Consider the following 21,640-nt stretch of genomic DNA (forward strand, 5'->3'; position numbering starts at 1 on the left):
TAGGGTTAATAATGCTTTTAAAATGAAGGTATTTAGCAAGGAAACATATACTGAGCTTTACTTGAATTGGTTGTCAGCTCCAATTCAGGTTTCAAAAAATAGGGATTATAAAAACTTTATTGCTGTTGCAAAAACTAATTACAGTTCAAAAGAAGGGTTAGATAAGGAAGTAAATGATTTTTTATCTGGAAACTGTATTGGTGAAAAGGAATGAATATCCTATTAGTGTGATTAGAAAATAATTAACAACTGATAGCTTGTGAGAAAATTCATTCAGATGATATGGTTTATTGTGTAATTCCTTAAGTACCTACCTAGTTTATCAACTTTCATTCCTACTTTTGTAAAATCACTGTAATTATGGTAGTCTGAGCCAAAGTATGGTAAAAGTTTTTAAACCTTATGTAACTCAGTTTTTGTAGTTTTGACTTTCTTGTTTCAATACTTTTTGTAGTGTTAAAACTTTCTATATTACCACAGCTAGCTAGGTTACATGTATATCAATCCCTACTTGTAATTATAAAATTAAAAAATATTTTATTGTATTTGGTTCCTTTTTATTAGCTATATTTTTGTGTACCAGAAATACCAAGCATGGAGTATGCATATATCCAATTCGATTTTATTCCTCATCACAATCTCTACCAACCTACCCTCAAATCTAATTATACACCCAAAGTAGCACATCATCCATTATATATATATATACACATTAGTATCCTTTTTGGTGTAAGAAAGGAATCACTGGGATCCCCAGATGGAAAAGTTCTGTGAAAGAATTAAGAGTTCATCATTTTTTCTTACACTTGTCTGGAAAAGTCACTTAGATAAAAATTCGTTGGAATAGTGAAATTTTTATTCACTCCATAAACACATGTAAAGCAATCTCTATAGTTATATTTTGGTAATTCAGTTGCTATTTCTCAAGTCCTGATTGTAATTAGCTACTTGCTGTATCTGTCCACAATGCTCATTTGGTTTGACATCAATGGTTTTCATTTCTGTACAGTGGCCAGAGCTAGACATTCAACACATTATCTTGGTGTTTGGTAAGTTACACCCAACCTATATTTTCGTAATTCAGTTGCTATTTCTCAAGTTCTGATTATCTATGTGCAGTGTTTGTACACAATGCTTATATGGTTTGTCATCAATGGTTTTTTTTTCTGTGGTATAGTGGCCAGAAATGGACATTCAATAAATGAACAAGATAACCCATTGATATTCCCATGCTGCTGACCTGGATAATTTACAATTAGTATTCTTACAGCATCATTATCCAATGTACAACAAAGTTCCAACACATAATTCCATGACTTATGACTGGTCTTGGGTGTTTTATCTGGTTAAAGTAAGGCAAAATATTATTTTCAATAGCCTCCCATGACCTCTTACATCTGTCCTTTCCTTCTTTTTATTTATTTGACCTATCCTACAGTCTTTTTATAATTTGAATATATTAAAAGTATATCCATGAAATAATCCTAGTTAATATTCACACATTTTATAGGTGGTTTTAATTGGGCGATTTTTATGGCCACTATTTTGTTTCATCACGATTATTACTATTAAGTACGACCATACTTAATGATATGGATATTTTTTATTACTTGAAGTGAATAAAACAGTCATTACTCCAGTAATATAGAAAGACAGATTATTATTTTTGTTAGTGTGTTATGTAACTATTGTACTCTTAAAAAGAAAAACAGTATATAATTATATGTTAAACAGATGAATGCACAAGTTTCCCCACATCCCTCAAAAGACATGTAAGCTCTGTAAAAATGTGCAGTGTTTCTCTTTACTAAATCATGGAAATGTTAGCTAGAAACTGACCTATACACCTGTTTTCCAATTTCTTGTAACCTTCAGGACAAGTACAATGATAGCTTCCAGGAGTATTTATACAGCCATGCTCACAGTCATGTTGGCCTGTGATGCATTCGTCAATATCTAGAAATAACAGAAACTCAAGTTACTCCATAAACATTACATGACTCTTCATTAAGTTTACAAACGATTACTACAACTGAAAATAACATTGTTAACCACTGTGAACAATAAACTGAGGATCTAACCTTGGATCACAATACTCTCATAGCATGTTGCTGTTCATAATTAAATTTGTGTAATAACTTCATATTTACTGCTCTAATTGTACAAGAACTATACTTTATAAAGTCCAATGGTGTACCTTTGATACAAATGGGAAATGTTTCGATTCAGTGGATCTTTTTTAAAAATTAACGTACAAGTTTTTTCTATTTAAATTAAATATATTCATACATTAAAGATACATTATATTTTCTTCACCAATCGTTGTCAAAAGAAACTACTAGCTTACCTAGAAGAGAGAACAAATATTTCTTTGTCAAACTACTTTAATAAAAGGTTACTTTGAACTAAAATATTATCCTATTTACCAGTTGTTTTGATAACATGTTTTGATACTTGTGCAAGTTTTACTGTTCAATATATCCTTAGCATCAACACAAAGTTTTCTCAAGTAGTCTACCTGCAATGAGAAATCACCAATTTACCTTGGCAGGTTTTGCTGTCTTGGTTAAGGCTGTAGCCAGTCGGACAGAGACACATGTAGCTTCCTTCTGTGTTCTTACACGTATACTTGCATGGAGAGGGCTTTTGTTGGCACTCATCAACATCTGAAAACAAAATGTCAGTTTTAAAACAAAATGTCATAAGTCAATAGACAATGAAGTTGCTGAAGTCTGCTAAGGAAGTAACGTGCCTAAATAGATAACGTGCCTGAGTAGGTAACGCACGTTTTCTACTTAGGCACGTTATCTACTTAGGCACGTTATCTACTTAGGTACGTTATCTACTCAGGTACGTTATCTACTCAGGTACGTTATCTACTCAGGTACGTTACCTACTGAGGTACGTTACCTACTTAGGTACGTTACCTACTTAGGCACGTTACCTACTTAGGCACGTTACCTACTCAGGTACGTTATCTACTTAGGCACGTTACCTACTCAGGTACGTTATCTACTTAGGCACGTTTCCTACTTAGATACGTTATCTACTTAGGCACGTTATCTACTTAGGCACGTTATCTACTTAGGCACGTTACCTATTTAGGCACGTTACCTATTTAGGCACGTTACCTACTTAGGCACGTTACCTACTCCTGCACGTCACCTACTCCTGCACGTCACCTACTCCTGCACGTTACCTACTCAGGCACGTTATCTATTTAGGCACGTTACCTACTCAGGCACGTTATCTACTCCTGCACGTTACCTACTCGGGCACGTTATCTACCTACTCCGGCACGTTACCTACTCCGGCACGTTACCTACTCCTGCACGTTACCTACTCAGGCACGTTATCTACCTACTCGGGCACGTTACCTACTTAGGCACGTTACCTACTTAGGCACGTTATCTACTTAGGCACGTTATCTACTCAGGCACGTTATTTACTTAGGCACGTTATCTACTCAGGCACGTTATTTACTCAGGCACGTTATCTAAGTAGGAAACGTGCGTAAGTAGGAAACGTGCGTAAGTAGATAACGTACCTATACAGCTGGTCTTGGTCCGATCGGGTCTATAGCCTCGGTTGCAGATACATCTATAAGAACCCAAGGTGTTTGCACATTGACCATTAGGACAGAGGCTGGGCATGAGTGCACACTCATCAACATCTGGAGTACAGAACAAATAATATGGTTAAAAATTATATTGTTTCTATCTTAACTGTTACTGATATCTACAAAGACAAGTTAATAATCCAAATGACATGACAAAGTAAACTAGTTTGTTTCGTAAAACCCATCTACCAGAAGGAAAATTAAGTTATTGTGTTTTTACACTGAAACAACATTATGATTCCATCATCTTTCTAACTCCTAGGTAAATAGGTTTTTTTCTTAACAGTACTGTTTATAAAGCATAAATGTTATACAAAAATACATCACATTTATAATACTCAATGTATTTTAAATTCAGATAAAGATATTAAAAAAAGTAACTGAGACAGATAAGTAAGATGTTATATGTAAGAGTACTTACTTACCATGACCTATTAAATTATATCCTTGTCCGAGAGGACACAGATCCGTGAAATCTTCTGCAAGATAAATTAAAACAGGTAAGTAGAGCACAAATAAAATTATTATCTATTTATTGTGTCACAGCTGATGATATGGAAAGTGTGAAGTGGTACTATTTGTTAATCATCACTAGACCTAACCTACGTAAAAAACATTAGCAAAATCTATAATACAGTGGGATGCACCAAACATCATAGGGAGCACTGACTGTAAGTGATTTCCTGACTTTCTTAACTTTTATTTTTTTAAGAACGAATGAAGAGGAATTACAGTGATCGTTTTGTTTTTTAATTTCTAATTTTGGGGTATCTCCACTAGTGATGTAGGATCCCCCCCACCCCTTTGATTTTGTCTTAGTAAAAATGCATCAATCTTAGGAAAATATATAAAATTTAATCTAGAACCCAAGAGCTTCCAGGTACGTGAGGCGAGCCCTGGACCACAATCGTAATGGGTGCATCTGTGGCACACATTCCCTTACATCTCTTGATCAAATAAACCTTGCCCTCACACTTTTAATTTGCCTCCTACACACCACTGTTTACCTTAGATTAGTTTTTCATGCATTTATATTCAAATGTTTTACTCTCAAGTCTTTTGGAGTTATATTTTTTGCTGTATGGTCAGGGTTTTGTATATGGGCTGGGATTTTTCTACAGTAGGCATCTGTGATTGGCAATAAATTCGAAAAATAAACAGACAGCACACAATCACTTGTTTTAAAATAATATATTCAAAATAAGTCAAATTTATGTACAAATTTTTTTACACTATAGGATATCACAGTTGTATCTAAAACTCTAAATAATTCTATTTTCTTGTCAAAAGTCCACACAGGATGATTCAATTACTTTAGAATCCAATTGACAAGACGAATTATTTTTCTCTACTCTTATCACAATAGTATCAATGAATAATTCACTTACGTTACCCCATGAGTTACCAAAGTTGTATTCAGAACTTTAAATAATTGTTTCCTTTTCGTCAAAGTCCACACAGATGGGTTCAATTACTTTATAACACACTTTGATAAGAAAAATTATTCTCCTTATCACTTTTAAAATGTGAAGCTCACTTTAAATTATCGCCCATTATGGCAAATCACTCTCACGGTGGCTAACTTCACGTTTTCTAACTTTTTCTGACTGAACTGCATTTGACTTGTGCTCACTTGATCACCTATATTTATATGTTGTTCACTGAGGCCTTGAACTTTCTATAAACTGCATGAGCGATGCTATAATGTAACAATACTGACTTAAAGTAATGAGAAAAACACTGAAGGTTCAAGTAATTTGGCGTCAACAATACTACAACAATTGAACCACGCACACAACATATGACTTAGCGAGTTACACAACCAAACTTGTCATAATTATCACCTTTAAAATCATTACTTATAGCTCTCTTGTTATGAAAATCAAATAATCATTAAATACTAAACCACCAAAAACAAACCAAATAATAACTCTTAATCCAAACAGTGTTGTATATCCAACACTGTTTTTACAATCTGGGAATCTTTCATTTCATAATGTTTATATAGGTTTCCATATTATATTTATAAAATTAGAACAAAATAATCCAATCATGTGATGTATATAAGATTAAGTTATCAATAACAACAAAGAACAGTTAAAAAAAAACACAATATTTACTGTATTTTAGGTTAATATATGTGAATTTTCATCAAGTTAGGAAGCTTTGATTGAACATTTTTCTTTGGCTGATTTTCAGCTAGTATTTGCCAGCTTGATTGAACATTTTTCTTTGACTGATTTTCAGCCAGTGTTTGCCAACCTTTCAAAACCATTGAGCCATTTGTAACAGAATTTAACATTACTATAATTTTGAGTTAATTATGTTTGGAGTAACAAAGTTCAAATTCTATAAATACTCATTCCCATGGAAGACATTTAGGCCAGCAGTTTACATATTCTGGTGGTCTAAAGTGCTTACATATAGTTAACTATAGTCATATAATGTTTATACTGCCATATGGGCTAACTTAATAAATGCGTAAGCTGTATCTAAAAATACTACACAAACCCTTTAGTTCTGCTCTTTAAAATGTGAAAATCTTCCTTTAACAGTTATTGAAAAATTGCTTGTGCAGAATATAATAAACAAAAGGGAAACTAGCAAACTAGCTTGGCCATGACAGTAATACAATTTAATGATTTCAAGAAAGAATGGAGAAACCTGTATATTCTAAAAGTACGTAAGTTTGTTTTTGTTAAGCAAAAAGCTACACAAAGGGCTATATGTACTGTGCCCACCACAGGTACTGAAACCCAATTTTTAGCAATATAAGCCTTCAGACTTACTGCCGAGTCACTGGGGACAACTACATGAGTAAAACAAATCTAATTATGCAGAATGATTTAAAGAAAAACTACAAAGTATTACTGTTATATATTACAGCATTTTAAACAACTTATTTGTCAAATGAAATATCAATTAAATAATTAAGATTTTTTTCTTTTCTGTTAAAATAACAGTAACTACTAAAACATTTGAAACACTTTACATTTCTTCATGCACTCAAACTGTAACCACCACATTAAAAAAAAGTTAAAGTAAGTACAGCTAGGACCAGCTTCTCACTGAATGAATGTAGACATTATGGCCAATAAAGAACTCACTTTTTGTTTTGTTTTCTTAATGAAAGAAGGTTATGTCAAAATTAAAGTAAAAGAGGTCTTTTTAACATTACGTAATTTACCCACTTGTTCCTCTGGTAGGGCAAGGTTGGCATAAATTTCCCCAGGCAGCTCCAATGCCACAGCAGCAATCAGTTCGAGTCATCTCTTTCATTTCTGTTGTATCTATGCAGGCATAACCAGCAGCATAGCTGAAGCAGTAGCCCAGACGAACATCTGAATAAGAGTTGTAAAGTTTAGGTATAATGATTTCAAATATTTTTAGCTTCTTAAAACACTGCCTTTTTGTTTTTTAGAAACCAAAATTACCGATGACTTGAGACTTAATTAAAATTAGAAATACAGTAGAGCACAGTTACAATGAACCTTCAGAGCCGGCTGTACATTCCTCATCATAAGCATGAGTTGTTATGGTAATTGTAAAGATGAATTGGCAAACAATAAATGCAGTATAATTCTTTAACGGGCCCTTCACGAGCCAGTGGGGGACACTTTTGATGAAAAAAAAATACCCATCAGACTTTTCTTAATTTGAACTGAAATTATTTGGACATTTATATTGGCTAAAAAGAAAGCATTTCCCAAACTCTTTTAGCATTGGGGCTGCAAAAAAGTGATTTGAAGTGGTAAGGTGACTGAAATCTGTCAGAGCATCATGAGCTTAACGGCCAAGCACAAGAAGCATAGAAGTCTACAAATCACACACATTCAGGAGCCATTTAGAAACACCTTGGTAGATATTGTGCAGCAAGCAGAGGAAATATTATGCCTGTAACTGCTTACAAAGTGTTCCTGTCTGTTCATCCTACCACTGACTGTCGTGATGCTTCGACCTTCCCTACAGAATCGCAGGTGAAATCATTTGTATCTCAATTGAAAGCTGAACATAAAAGGGTGATAGCAGAAGCATAAAAGGTTGGCAACTGCTTAATTAATGATGCTGAGAATGTGGCTTTACTGATATATACTGAATTTACTCCCAGCTAGTATGGAGACTTGAGGATGCTGTATTTCACTTAAAAATTAATCAATTAACAAATAAAAACTTGTCCTGAAAAGATACATCCAAAACCATCCTCTTTGGGAGTTTCCGGATTGGGCATAATGCATTTTTAACACCCAATTCAGTACTTTAATAATTTCAGCTTTATTAAAAGGTTAAAATTAAAGGAACTTGTGTGTGTGTATATATACGTTGAAACATGTAGAGATACTTTTACCACTGTTGATCAGTTTAAATAAAGATTACAATTGTGTTTTATACAATGTTGTTCATTTGTGGATTTTAATATTTTAAATTTCAGCTTTAGTTTCTTTGTTTCATAGGTGTTCATTGTGCAGATACTGACCAATGACTAATATCTGAACAAGTCAAAATTTCAATAGGCAGAGAGCAATGTGCATTATTGTAATACAGTTATATAATTGGTCTGTGTGTGTGTTGATATAGATTGTAGATACATAAATATGTTCATACTGATATTGTACAAGCATAAAAGTAATCATTCCTGAACAATTTCAAGTGTTTACAGAATAAAAACCAGAGTTAAAGAAAAATATATAAAAATTCATTGTAAAAATCATTTTTTTTTCTTTTTTCAGACTGCCAATTGCTAATTTATATATATACAATTTTGTTATAGCCCTGATTTCAGTATGTGTTTTCTATAAATATACTTGACTGTATCAGTATCGATTGAGCTTATGTTAACATATCCACAAAGAAATATGTAATATACTTTTACTTACTTCCACATGAACTATCAATTAGCAACCTAGTTATAAAACATATTAAGACAAAATACAATTAATATACTTATTAATTACTAAAGAAACTAACAATTAATAATAAATTTGTTTTTACTTAACCTAACGAGACACAGACGTACCGATAATTATTAGAAAGTTCTTACCAATACATGATGTCTGGTCAGCACTTGTTTCAAATCCTTCAAAGCATTCACACCTGTAACTCCCTCTGGTGTTGATACATCGTCCATTGGTACAGATACCAACAGTGTTGGCACATTCATCAATGTCTGATGTGTGATAAAAGTTCAAATCTTTACTATAAAGCATAGCAAGTTTAGCAAGAAGTGAAAATAAATATATTTTTATCTTTTAGTCACAACATGGTTTTTTTATCAATTCCATTCATATTGTGTTTTTATTGTTAAAAAATCATTAGGAGCATATTGTATCAAAATACAGATTAAGAAATGCTAGTTATGGCCATATACACCATAAAAATGCTTACTTTAAAGCCACAGGCATAAGCCAACTGAAACAATTAAACATTAGAAAATTTATTTAATCACTCATATTCTCTAGTTCTAACCCCCCCTCCAAATACTTAAAACTATAAGGAATAGTTTTATAAAATACCCCATTATGCCTCAAAAGAAACAATACCTTTCTCAGCTTTGTGACCAGGCTTTAAGTAGAAGGGTTTAAACACATATAAATCATGTAACTTTGAAGCATTTTAAACAGAAACAAAACATGTTAAACAGATATGAGTCACATCAATCCACATTGTGTTAAACGGAAACAAACCACGCGAGGTTGAAATGTGTTGAATAAACATAATCTACACGTGGATGAATTGAGTTAAACATACACAAGGTTAAAATGTTTAACTAATGCAAACCATGTTAGATTGAAGCATGTTAAACAGAAACAAACCATGTTACATTGAAGCATGTTAAAAAGATACATATCAGCTTTTTCTAATACAAAAAAGATGAACTTTGAGATTTCTCTACACACCTCATTTGTAAAATAATCCTTGTATTTTGGCGTTAACAAACACGAACAATACTGACAGAATCTTTACTTACATTAAAAAAAAATATATATCTTTACCTCTACATTCATCTCGCATCCCTACTTGCTCATACCCTTCAGGACATATGCACATGAAAGATCCGACCAAGTTCTTACACTCATAACGGCAGTTATTAACTGGAGACTCACATTCGTTAGTATCTGATCAATAAATATAAGTTAAAAATTAAAAAGTATATACTAAAAAAACAGAGTAATTTTAACAATCTCTTAAAGTAGTTTGTAATTAATTATTTTCACTAGAAGTTTATAAAAATTAGAACTTATAGAAACTTTTAAAGCCTGGGAACACATTTCTTAGGAAAAGTTGTGAAGCAGACAAAGTAATACCATAAGTAGTTGTATCATAAGCCAAAACTTTAATATACAACATATTAAACTATATTATGAATTGAAGAGTCGACTAGTTTGGTAGAGATCCATTTTGAAGGACAGAGAACTGAAGAGCTATTCACTGATACAGTGATGATGAAGAAAACTGAAGAGTTTTTCACTGATACAATGAAGATGATGAAAAACTGAAGAGTTATTCACTGATACAGTGAAGATGAAGAAAACTGAAGGGTTATTCACTGATACAGTGATGATGATGAAGAAAACTGAAGGGTTATTCACTGATACAGTGAAGATGATGAACAAAACTGAAAAGCCATTCACTGATACAGTGAAGATGATGAACAAAACTGAAAAGCTATTCACTGATACAGTGAAGATGATGAACAAAACTGAAGAGTTATTCACTGATACAGTGAAGATGATGAAGAAAACTGAAGAGCTATTCACTGATACAATAAAGGTGATCAGCCATTTTATCTACACAAGTATTTATACTGTATTTTGTGTGTCTAAATAAAGATTGTTTTCACTGTCCTTTAAATGTGTCCAATCTGTATATTTCTCACGCAATTTAAACTTCAGTCAAATTATCAACTACAGGACACTCCTGTTATTGCGGGTTTACCTGTCTGACACTTGTCGAGAAATTGGTTTTATGCAAAAATACCACATTTATAATAATTATCAGAAAATACATCTTTAACAATCAGTGCTGACAAGTACATGAAATGTATAAAAAGAAATACTTCACAACTAATCAACACTACTAGTGCTGCGTAACCTTTGAAATACACCATAACAAGTATGTCATGGCCAATCAGCATTTTCAGCTATACATACATCATGCCCAATGAAAGATAAAAAGAGAACATTTTATGAAACAAGTACACCATGATACAGTTGAAGAGAAATATATAGCCTACAGTAGAAAGTACCTTATGTTCAATCAACTTCGTGAAGTACACAAAATAAGCTGCCAAAACACCAATCACCGTTGTTGGCAACAAGGAAGTTGCATATAACGTGTAGCAATAAGTACGTCATAAAAATAATTATCTAACTGTATATTATTTTAATAAAAACGTATTAGTTACAATATAAGAATTTTATTACATTCTCTGCAGAAAGGTTTCAGTGAAAAATAAATCATTTAGAGGTGACGAAAAACTAGTGAAACAGCGTTCATAATATTAAAAGAATTGTCCACAAACCTTCGCAGTGTTTTCCATCTGTTGCTAAGGTGTAACCATAAGGACAAACACACTTAAATGATCCAGGAGTGTTCTGACATCGGAATGCACACAAGTGACTGAATTCCAAGCATTCATCAATATCTAAAGTATAGATTAGATTGTTGGAAAGAAAATATTTTCTCTTTTATACAGAACTATTCCTACTAACCTTCAATCATATTCTCTATATTTACTACTAGTCTCAAGAAAAATCTCTCATTTATATTTTAAGAATTAAAAGTGGGACTATAAGCAAACAACTTTTTGATGTTCATATACATTATTTTTAGAGGCACCATACTCATAGATTAATAGCCACAAAAATGGAAATTATAAGTACTGCAGAAGAATTTTATAGAATTACAGGGAGGTGTGCATGGGATAAATCTACATCCAGGCATCATGTCACATCTGAGGGTATATGATTCGCATATTTTTGGTACTAAAGCATGTTCCACACGTTGGGGTTGTGGGTGAGCTATATAAGAATGATGGTGAAATCCTACTCTTTAATCACATGATTAGCCTAAGAGATGGTTGTATTTACTAACTGCCTTCCATCTAGTCCTTTTTATAGCCCACGAGCTGAAGTACCCGTCCTTTGTCCGCATTACGAAGTTAAAATAATGTGGGGTGGATGCTAGGAGAAATCATACAAAATCCTGACTCTCACACAATATATTTATAACATAACATATTATTGCAGTGTTCATTGTTATCTCAACAAAAGGTTTGTATAAGCTGCAAGAACTCAATATGTAAACACTTAAAATATGATATACACTGTGCGATGGTCAGGGTGACTTTGTTGGAAGAGGTAGCAGAAAAAGTATTGGCAGTAGGTGTGCTTTCTGTTACTAGCTTTCAACATACAGTTCTTACTGTCCTTCCAGTTACTGGCCACAGAAGTGTTTTACAGGCTGAAGTTGAAAGATCATGGGTCAAAGTAGGAAGTGGGTATAACTCAAGAAACTGCTCTTTGTATAAGTGTTATTGTGGCTGTTGGAGTAGAAATTTCAGCTGAGGTTATTTATCATTGCATTAGTGGCAGCCATTTATTTTCATTGCATTCCTCTACAGAGAGTGCTGGTGCCCTCCCTCAGATATATAAGACGTTTGTGTGCCCTCCCCCACAACGTGTGAATATGTTGTGTTATAGAAAATGTAATAAGGTTTTTTTTTATGTGTGAGTAAGGACATGGCACCATTTATCAATGTAGTTAATATTAACTTACACCAAATATTGACATGATCCTTATTCAAAACTATCATCACACAAAGTTTGGTTCAGATTGGCCCAGTGACCTAAGAGTAGTTAGATAATGGACAAATGGACAGACACACAAATTTTTGTGCTTTATATACATAAAAGAGATAGTTGTGGATGCTATATACTGGCTGCCACCTTCCATCTAGTCCTTTTATAGCTCTGCATGAAAAATCTAAAATCAAACAAGCAATCACAAGACTATGTTCACTAAGCCATTAATTCATGACTAATTGTGAAATGGTTGAATTCATATCATTTACTTCATCTAAGATAATACTGAAAAATTATTACACAGTTTCTTACCTTCACAAGTTTGCCGAGGGCCCGGAGTAAATCCTTCGTGACACAAACATTCAAACCCACCAATCACATTCTTGCATGATCCATTTCCACAAATATTGTGTTCCTCACATTCATTAAAATCTGAAAGAATAGAAAATTAATCAACACTCTTTGTTTTATATAAAAGTTTAAAGGAACATAAAAAATCATAAATATTAAAACCAATTAGAGCATTGGAAAAGGGTTATAAAAAAATAGTAAATCTTAAACTACATTGTAATATGACAGAACTGATCTGAATAAAAGTCAGTAAGATATTTCAATAAAAATTAAAAAGATGTCTATTTTGTTGAGGGCGACCTGCAATAGCTGTCCTTAATTATTTTACGTGATAAACTAGAGTGAAAGAAACTAGTCAAAACCACTCCAATCCCACATTATAACACCCCCACAGCTGAAAAAGTGAGCATGTTTGGTGACAGGAATCGAACCCACAATCCACAGATTTCAAGTTGACCACCATAACCACCAGGCTATGCCAGGCCCTTAAATTTAAAATATTTAACATATATTTCTTATGTATTTTCATATATTAATTTGATTTATGATTAAAGAAAGTAACCTTAGCCTATTCTAGGTGATTCAAATAATCAATTATTTGATGTATCAATGTTATACTTCTCTATGCTACAGGTGCACAATTGCATTATCGAAACACATGAATTTAATTATAAAAACATTTTAAATTTGCAATTCCAATAAAATAAAACTCTTAGTAAAATGCTTTATATCTCCCTATTAACATAAAACTGGGGCTAGAAAGAAGTAAATGTTTCAAATATAAATTATGAAGTCCTATGACTTTTATGAGAAATCATTCATTTAAAAAGTAATGCATGTTAATTGAATACGTATTTTTAAAGAAATCAATCATTGCTTCACAGCTTTACATTTTTTTGAAAACAACACCATTAAGTGTTTCTGATATTAGAAAAATCCTGTTACCACAAATAAAATTAAAATTTTACCTTTAAAGAATGAGTAATACAAACTTTTAAAATATGACAAACCGATATGTAGATATATTATGTGGTTTAAGAAAAAGCCTAAAAAAAACCACGAAAATATAGCTATAAACCAAAACCACCAAATAAGTGAAGGATAGCCCATGATGAGTAAATGAAAGACTTTTGATATGTCCTCTGTACACTTGTGTTTTTTACAATGGTCAGTTGCCACCCGTTCCAGTTTACTTATCATGAATACTCTGCCTAAACAATCTATCAAAGGATAATCCTTATTTCATGATTCAAAACCAAAAAACTGTCTTTTCAGTGGAATTATTCATAATAGTAAAAAATTGTTTGTCTCTTGGGTAGAAATATCTATAATAGCAAAAATTGTTTGTCTCTTGGGTAGAGATATTTATAATAGTAAAAATTGTTTGTCTCTTGGGTAGAAATATTTATAATAGCAAATATTGTTTGTCTCTTGGATAGAAATATTTATAATAGCAAAAATTGTTTGTCTTTTGGGTAGAAATATTTATAATAGTAAAAAATTGTTTGTCTATTGGGTAGAGATATTTATAATAGTAAAAAATTGTTTGTCTATTGGGTAGAAATATTTATAATAGCAAAAATTGTTTGTCTTTTCAGTGGAATTATTTATTACAGCAAATAAATGTTTGAGTAGAATTATTTAGAAATAAACCTAAAAACTCTGGGATCCACAATGTACTAAGTCTTTAAAATTACACAATTACTCACAAACACTTGCCTAGGCATTTTCTGCCAGTGACATCTAGTATGAAACCCTCCTGACACTCACAACGGTAACTACGATCAGTATTTACACAGTAACCATTTTCACAGATGTTTGGATCAATCACACATTCATTGATATCTGAAATGTAAAAGTACACCAAATAATTACAGAACTGAAATATTTAAAATATTACAGAGTACAATATTTCACTTTAAAGAAAAAAAGGGTATTTATTAACTTGATTACTTTCATATGTTTTCAATATTAACCAATCTGTGTGTAAAAACTATCAATTATTGAATTCAAATTCTAGGATATAGGTATACACAAGTCTACAGTTGAGAATTAACAGCCTATAGAAGATTATTAGAGAGTTGTTGGTTCGAGGATTTAGGAAGCACAAAAACGGGTTAGTGATTTGTAGTGATAAAATGAATAGGATAAAACATGGTGTAAAATTGAAACATTTTATTACTGAAAGAACAGAATGAACTTAGAGATTGAACTAATGGATGAATAACTATTGGATATAAAAGTTCAAATGTAAAATTAATTAGATGACTGTACTCAAAAGAAACAAAACCACTTTCCCAACACTAGTGATGAACAGTACCCGAGTAACAGGCTTACTGGATCTCTCAATAGGAAAAACAAATCTACTTGGAAACACCAGAAACTTCATTCACAATTTACATTTTCTCTCTCTGAAGCCATTCAATTCAGAAGCATTTCAGAACTCAAAGTAAAGTACAATACAATACAACTATCTCATGAAACAGTAGACAGCTTCCATAATCTCACTCTGTCACAGAAAGTAACACCTCGGCCTTAATGTATCACATAACTTTGATATGTTATAGATATGAAACACATATTATTGGGTAATGAGATATCTAGTATTTCCAAACTACAAAACCTTCTTCTTTTATCTTAGGCTTGTCCTCAAGTCAATTTTATGTTAAATTAAAACCTATTTGAAATTTACAATGCAATTTTGTAATATTGCAACAGGGAAATTTATCAGTCACTGTAACAAATAAAACCTAAGAATAGATTCATAATAACAAATTCCTTTTCATTCGTGATACAGATCAATGCATGATGAGTGCTTTAAACATTGAAATTTACAAAACAATAGACTAGAATTTAATTCAATACATATATAAAGACAAGTAAAATCCCTTTTCATTACATCAAAATGAAACACTCTTTCAAAATACAACATACACAGGGAAATTAATCTTTTATTTACAAAGATGCCACATGTATTGAGACATGTGAAAATAAAAACCTCTAAATACAAATTACCAAACTACATAATAAAATTATATTAAAAATAAAAAACTAAAACAAGTCAGGAGGAGAACTTGAAGCAACAGAAAAAAAGCAAGGGAAAAACACAAATGCTTATCATACATTCACTACAAATAGAATAAAATAGAAGGAACTAAAGAAATCAGCTAAAATAAATATAAATTAAATAAAGAAAAAGCAATATATTGCAGAATGACATTAAAGTCAAATAAACATAAAACCATCACGAAAAATCTTTAAAATGTTAGAAAAATGATCTCTAAATTAAAATAATATTCTAAAAATAAAAAAATATCATTTTAAATACAAAACATTACATCCTTTGATTAATCAATGTGTAAAAATGTACAAAGTTCAAGTAGTACACACACACTATGAAATGCTAAAATAAAAGAAAGCTCATATAAAAAACAAGCATTCAAAGGTAAACAAAAGTAGATACTAGTAAAGAAAAGAAGTGAAATCAATACAATATATAAAAACAACCATCTTTACAAACAGAAGCTCCAGCAAAAATGGTCAGCACGTTTTCCAGGAGTGCATGGAACTTTTCCTTTCTGTTGCCATCCACTACATCACCTCAAAGTCTGGGCCAGCTCTGTTGGCAGTCAGTGAGGTATTTGTTTTGACAGAGTTAAGCTGCTGTTTCGGAATACCATCGTTCTCCAGGCAGGTTTTGGACAGGCAGTGATACCACAAATGCACTACTTCTGATGCATCAAATACCTCTAGTATAGTGGTCATGGGGCTCCACTGGTATCTTCTGGGTCTTTGTTTACTGGTGAGAGATGAAGATGTGGAAACCAATGGTCTTGCAACAGACAAAGTTGCAGCCACAGCACAAGATATTGAGGTTCTCTTATCCTTTTCTGTATCCAATTAAATTGTTCCCGGCCCAGTGGGAACCTTTATCTATTCCATGCATACTTTACATGTGGCTCTTTTACTCAACATACATGTGTTTTTGGTTTCTTCAAGCCATGTTATCACTGGAGGTGCTGGTTTGGCTCCATCTACAATATTCTGCCAAATCTTTGAACATCCTGAAGTTTTCTTTGGCTTGGAATAAGAAGCTATTGCTTGTTTTAGAGCAAAGCCACATTAGGCTATCTGCTATGTCCACTGCTGGGAATTGAACTCTGGATTTTAGCATTTTAAGTCTGTAAACTTACCACTGTCTACTGGGGACTGGAATAAGAGGAACCTGTATTGCCAGTGCATGAAAAATACAGACAGTATGCTCACCAATTATGCAGTTCTGGGAAAACTATGGAAAATGTTTGGAATTTAACTTTTATTCAACTACCCTAGTAAATTCACCTCTGTATTGTTCTTAGATGGTGCTACGAGGTGAAAGATTGGGACTGGTAAAGGTCTAACCACCTTCATCAGCGTGGAATCTGGAAGATCACTAGCCTCCATATACTTGATGGTGTCATACGAGTTAGATCTGCCAGCTAAACTGCAGGTTGGTTGTTTTAATCTAGAATATCTCCTATCTAGTGGGTTCAAGATGAAAGAAAAGCTCAGTTGGACACTTTGGGGGTTAGATGAACAACTCTCTTTAATAAATCAAAAGTTGGAGAAAAAAGTGATGTCAGCACTGGTCAAGAATTCAGGTTCTAGTATAAGGTGGTGATTAGTGAAACTTACATTCCAATTATACACAGCAGTTTCTTCAAACTGTCAACGTATACTTAGAGGTACAGGTTTCACACTAAACCTAAGTACATTCTTGCACACCAAAAATATCAGATTAAACAAACTTACTAAGTATATGTAGCAGTTAGTGCTGTGCTTCCTGATGGCTTAACATCCCTGTAAATGAAAACCTAAAATTAAATTGCTGTATCAGAACAGATATCTTATGGAACGAACAACTGTATATAGATTACAGCATCATCTACACTGCTGCCTGCTTGTCGGCCATTACACGAGCTGCCAACTCCACTCTCTTGACCTTTAAAGCATGGCAATGACAAGCCCTTTACTGAACATCATTAATTTCACACCTATATATGAAAATGACGAGGGAAAGTCCAAGCATTAAACTAATCAAAACTCCGGAATCTTTATCACAAAGCAGAAGAAGATACTTCTTTTTTCTGCTTAAAAATGTTTCAAATGTACAAACTTCAACAAAGACAGAAATATTACACTTTAAACTTTGCTTACTTTACATAGTTGTACACTGTAACCACCAAAATCAGCTTACTCAAGCTAATAAACCACAATCTCAGTGAAAATAAAAACAAAGAAAAGGACGTGATGACAGATGAAAGGGATAAGAAAAGAAGTATCCAGTATATCTACCTCTGTTGTCCAATATTCTCAATAAAGAAATTTTTGAAAACATTTTGTTTTCCAACTTGAAATGAAATGTATCCAGATAAAGATTGATTTGAGACAGATCTATGACAGGCCTCCAACCTTGTTGTCATTACAACTACAAAGAGACAGGAAAGTAGAGATCAAACTGAAAGACTAGTTGAACCAAAGAGGCACAGAGATAAACAAATGATCCCCAAAAGTTCTGACAGAGAAGTTGTCTGGAATGAAAAACAGTAATAACACAAGATGCCAAAACCCTAATAAGCTCATATTGGTTTGCTTCTCCTAAAATGGCATCAGTTTAGGTAAAAAACCTACAAAGATAAAATGATGCATGAAATAAAAAAAGCTGGCAACACAGCATGATGAGCTAAAGTGCCACATAGTAGAAACAAAATTATTAAGATCTGAATTTAATGAAGACTGCACAGTAATTCCTGACTAAAAGAATCAAGAGAACAAGTTAGATCGGTCAAAACTAAAATCCAATGGCTAACTCGAAACATCTTTGGAACATTTTGTAATCCAACGATCCACCTGACAGTTTCTTGATCAAATAACTGTGTTAACATCTGAAAGTTGACTTTATGCCTAGCCATAATGACTAGTGGCTAATATTAAAACTGTAACCACGCTTCTACGTGCACTATTCATTCGGATGGCATCCTTTCTTCCTCCTACCCTTCATGAACAACCAGAGAAGGTTCATACTGGATAAGAGTACAATTTCACAGTAGTCTTGTCACTGTCTGTAATTTTGATGTGTTCACTCTGTGCTTCAGTCAAGTCAGTGTGACAGAAGCTCATTTGATCATAAGGCTTCACCTGATCAGTTCCCTTTAACATACTGCAAGATTGCTGAATCTCAAAAAGCAATTCAACGTAGTAAGTCACCACAGGTCCAGTCCTGTATGATCTGAGTTGTTTACATGTTGTAGGGGTATACCAGAGCTACACCCACTCTCCTTGATCAAACTGATACTCCTTTATTGTCTTACTTAAGTAATTTTTTGTTTTACAGCCAGATTGAAAACACACCATGTATTCTTCTGGGCATTTCAGAAATTGTTGTGATATAACTTCACTTCACAAATCAAAACATTAATTATGTATTCATTCAAGAGTTAAGGCTTGTTATGTTTTCATGTTTGATACACATACTAAGGTCTCTAAATACCAAGACAACTCACGGAAACTTTCTCAGTGAAATCTGAGTCAGCCAGAGTTTTACTCAAAAAGCTGCTGTTAAAAATGATTTATTTAAAATTGTAACACACAAAGAAATTTAATTTCTCTTAAAGTAAGTAAAAGTTAAGAAAAATTGAGGATTTCAACAACAATAACAACAACAAAAAAAGGTAAGAGATGAAAATAGGGGGTGTTAGAAGGCCTACAAAATGTTTATTTTTAAGCAAAAATTTTAGGCTTCAGCTAATATTCTCATAGTGATGATATAGTGATGGTATATAGAGTAGATAATTATTAGAAATTTAAAAATTGGTAAGTCAGTTATTGAAATAATAGCTTAAAATATTTTCAAGTAGCTTTAATCAGATGATACTGTATGCTCCATGACTGTTTTAACCAAAGTTAAATATTCTTCCAATTCCAATTATTATTTTTCTGTATAAAAGGTAAAACAAATTCTAATGACATACAATATCAAACAAAATTATTAATTATTATATTCTGAATATACAAACGTTATGTTAATATCTTTCTTTACCAATGTCCACTCCATTGATACTGAAGACTCCCATTCCATTAGGACATAGTGCTTTAAATGCTTCTGAAAAAATAAAAAAGTTAGCATTACCAAACTATTTTAAACAGAAATAAATAAAAATAAAACCTTTTGCTGAATATAGATACTAGAAATTAGACAAAAAAATTATTTTATTTAACAGCAGAACTAAATATTTTTGTTTTAACCCCAAAATTATTACATGTTTCCATCAATAGGGTCTACGTATTGCATCATACTGAGTACTTTAATGTTTTTGTCTGTTATACCACTCAGCAGGGCTGTCATTAGCAGGAAAGGGGGACAGGCCCCCACAATTTTGTTGCCCCCATTTCCATTCTTTATCTTACATTAAAGTTTCCATTCTTCTTTTTCTTTCAAATTTATGTGATTTTCAAGTTTTTCTATCCCACTCTTACCTTCTTTAAGTTTGTAATTTGAACGTATCCCCTCTCCACCATACCTTCTTTAAGTTTGTAATTTGAACGTATCCCCTCTCCACCTTACCTTCTTTAAGTTTGTAATTTGAACGTATCCCCTCTCCACCTTACCTTCTTTAAGTTTGTAATTTGAACGTATCCCCTCTCCACCTTACCTTCTTTAAGTTTGTAATTTGAACGTATCCCCTCTCCACCTTACCTTCTTCAGCTGTAGGACAAAGCTCACATTTGATGTGGCCCCATGCTACAGAATCTTTCATACAACAACATTCCATTCGGGTTGTGTTTGTAGGTTTTGGCTTTACACACATATCATTCTTAAAGTCAGTATAACAGTAACCTTTCCTGTTATCTGGGGAAAAAAAATATATACATATATAGTTATACAAATACAAAATAACTCATCAACTGTCAATGGGTGAAAAAAAATTCAACACTATGAACCAATGCAAACAATGAACTTAAAGTGAAATCGTACAACATCAAAAAGATAACAAAAACTGTACCAGTTATGCAATTATACCCTTTGCAGTACAACATAAAAAAGATGACAAATTATACCAGTTCTGTAATTATAACCTTTACAGTATTAGCATCTTATACAGAAAAACGGTGTCCGTATAATCATTGAACATTGTGCTAGATAGAAAACAAATAGAAAATATTGCCACTAATTTCTTTTCTATGGCATCCCAACAAGTCATATTATCTTTAATTTTGTTTCAAATACTTTTGTCCAAAGCTTAATCAAATATTTAATGCACAAAAATAAATTATGTCTTTGCCCAATAATACATTGTTTTACATTATTTGTTTGTATCTTGTCTTTAACTATCAGATTATTAGGTTAATAGTTTTGTAAAGTATGTCTTTAGCTAATTTTATAAAATGGATATATTTTTTAAAGTTATCATTTTTTTTAAAGGACAGTTTTAAACCTACAAAGTTTTTGTATGTATATCGTTATGACAGAGGAAGTCACGTGACGCTGGTAACACGTGATGAGTTTCTAGAAGGACCGGGGAACATCACGAATAATCCAGTATTTGCTAGACGCCCTCTATTCCTGTATATAAGCGCGCCAGATAAAGCAAGACAATTAATCAGAACTGGAATAGCAGACAGAGAGATTGAAGATATAGACAGATAATCGAGTTAAGCCGTAAGTAAAGTGTGTAAATCATTGTGAATTATAGCGTGTGTGTTTAAGTTAAAGTGACTGTGGAAATTAAGTGTATTGCAAAGTTGTATTGAAAATGAATAAACTAGTTTTATTTAAGAAAGGACTTGTATCGCTGAAGTTCTTCGGAAAAAATTTCTACGGAAAATTAAC

The 21,640-nt window shown here is 32.5% G+C and overlaps 1 protein-coding gene across 1 annotated transcript in view; it reads right to left on the reverse strand.

Moving 5' to 3' along the window:
• Positions 1-21,640, reverse strand: part of LOC106464239 (fibrillin-1-like) — a 145,626-nt gene that overhangs the window by 9,807 nt on the left and 114,179 nt on the right. Inside the window, exons 49-60 of the mRNA XM_022391951.1 lie at positions 20,507-20,659; positions 19,850-19,912; positions 14,491-14,616; positions 12,733-12,852; positions 11,139-11,261; positions 9,610-9,732; positions 8,658-8,783; positions 6,811-6,960; positions 4,045-4,098; positions 3,548-3,673; positions 2,544-2,666; positions 1,840-1,956 (exon numbers count right to left, since the gene is read on the reverse strand). Coding sequence (XP_022247659.1) covers positions 1,840-1,956; positions 2,544-2,666; positions 3,548-3,673; positions 4,045-4,098; positions 6,811-6,960; positions 8,658-8,783; positions 9,610-9,732; positions 11,139-11,261; positions 12,733-12,852; positions 14,491-14,616; positions 19,850-19,912; positions 20,507-20,659 — 1,404 coding nt within the window. The remainder of the gene's footprint in view (positions 1-1,839; positions 1,957-2,543; positions 2,667-3,547; positions 3,674-4,044; positions 4,099-6,810; positions 6,961-8,657; positions 8,784-9,609; positions 9,733-11,138; positions 11,262-12,732; positions 12,853-14,490; positions 14,617-19,849; positions 19,913-20,506; positions 20,660-21,640) is intronic.

The sequence above is a fragment of the Limulus polyphemus genome, unplaced genomic scaffold (genome assembly GCF_000517525.1).
Source record: "Limulus polyphemus unplaced genomic scaffold, Limulus_polyphemus-2.1.2 Scaffold1595, whole genome shotgun sequence".
In the NCBI taxonomy this organism is placed as follows: domain Eukaryota; kingdom Metazoa; phylum Arthropoda; class Merostomata; order Xiphosura; family Limulidae; genus Limulus; species Limulus polyphemus.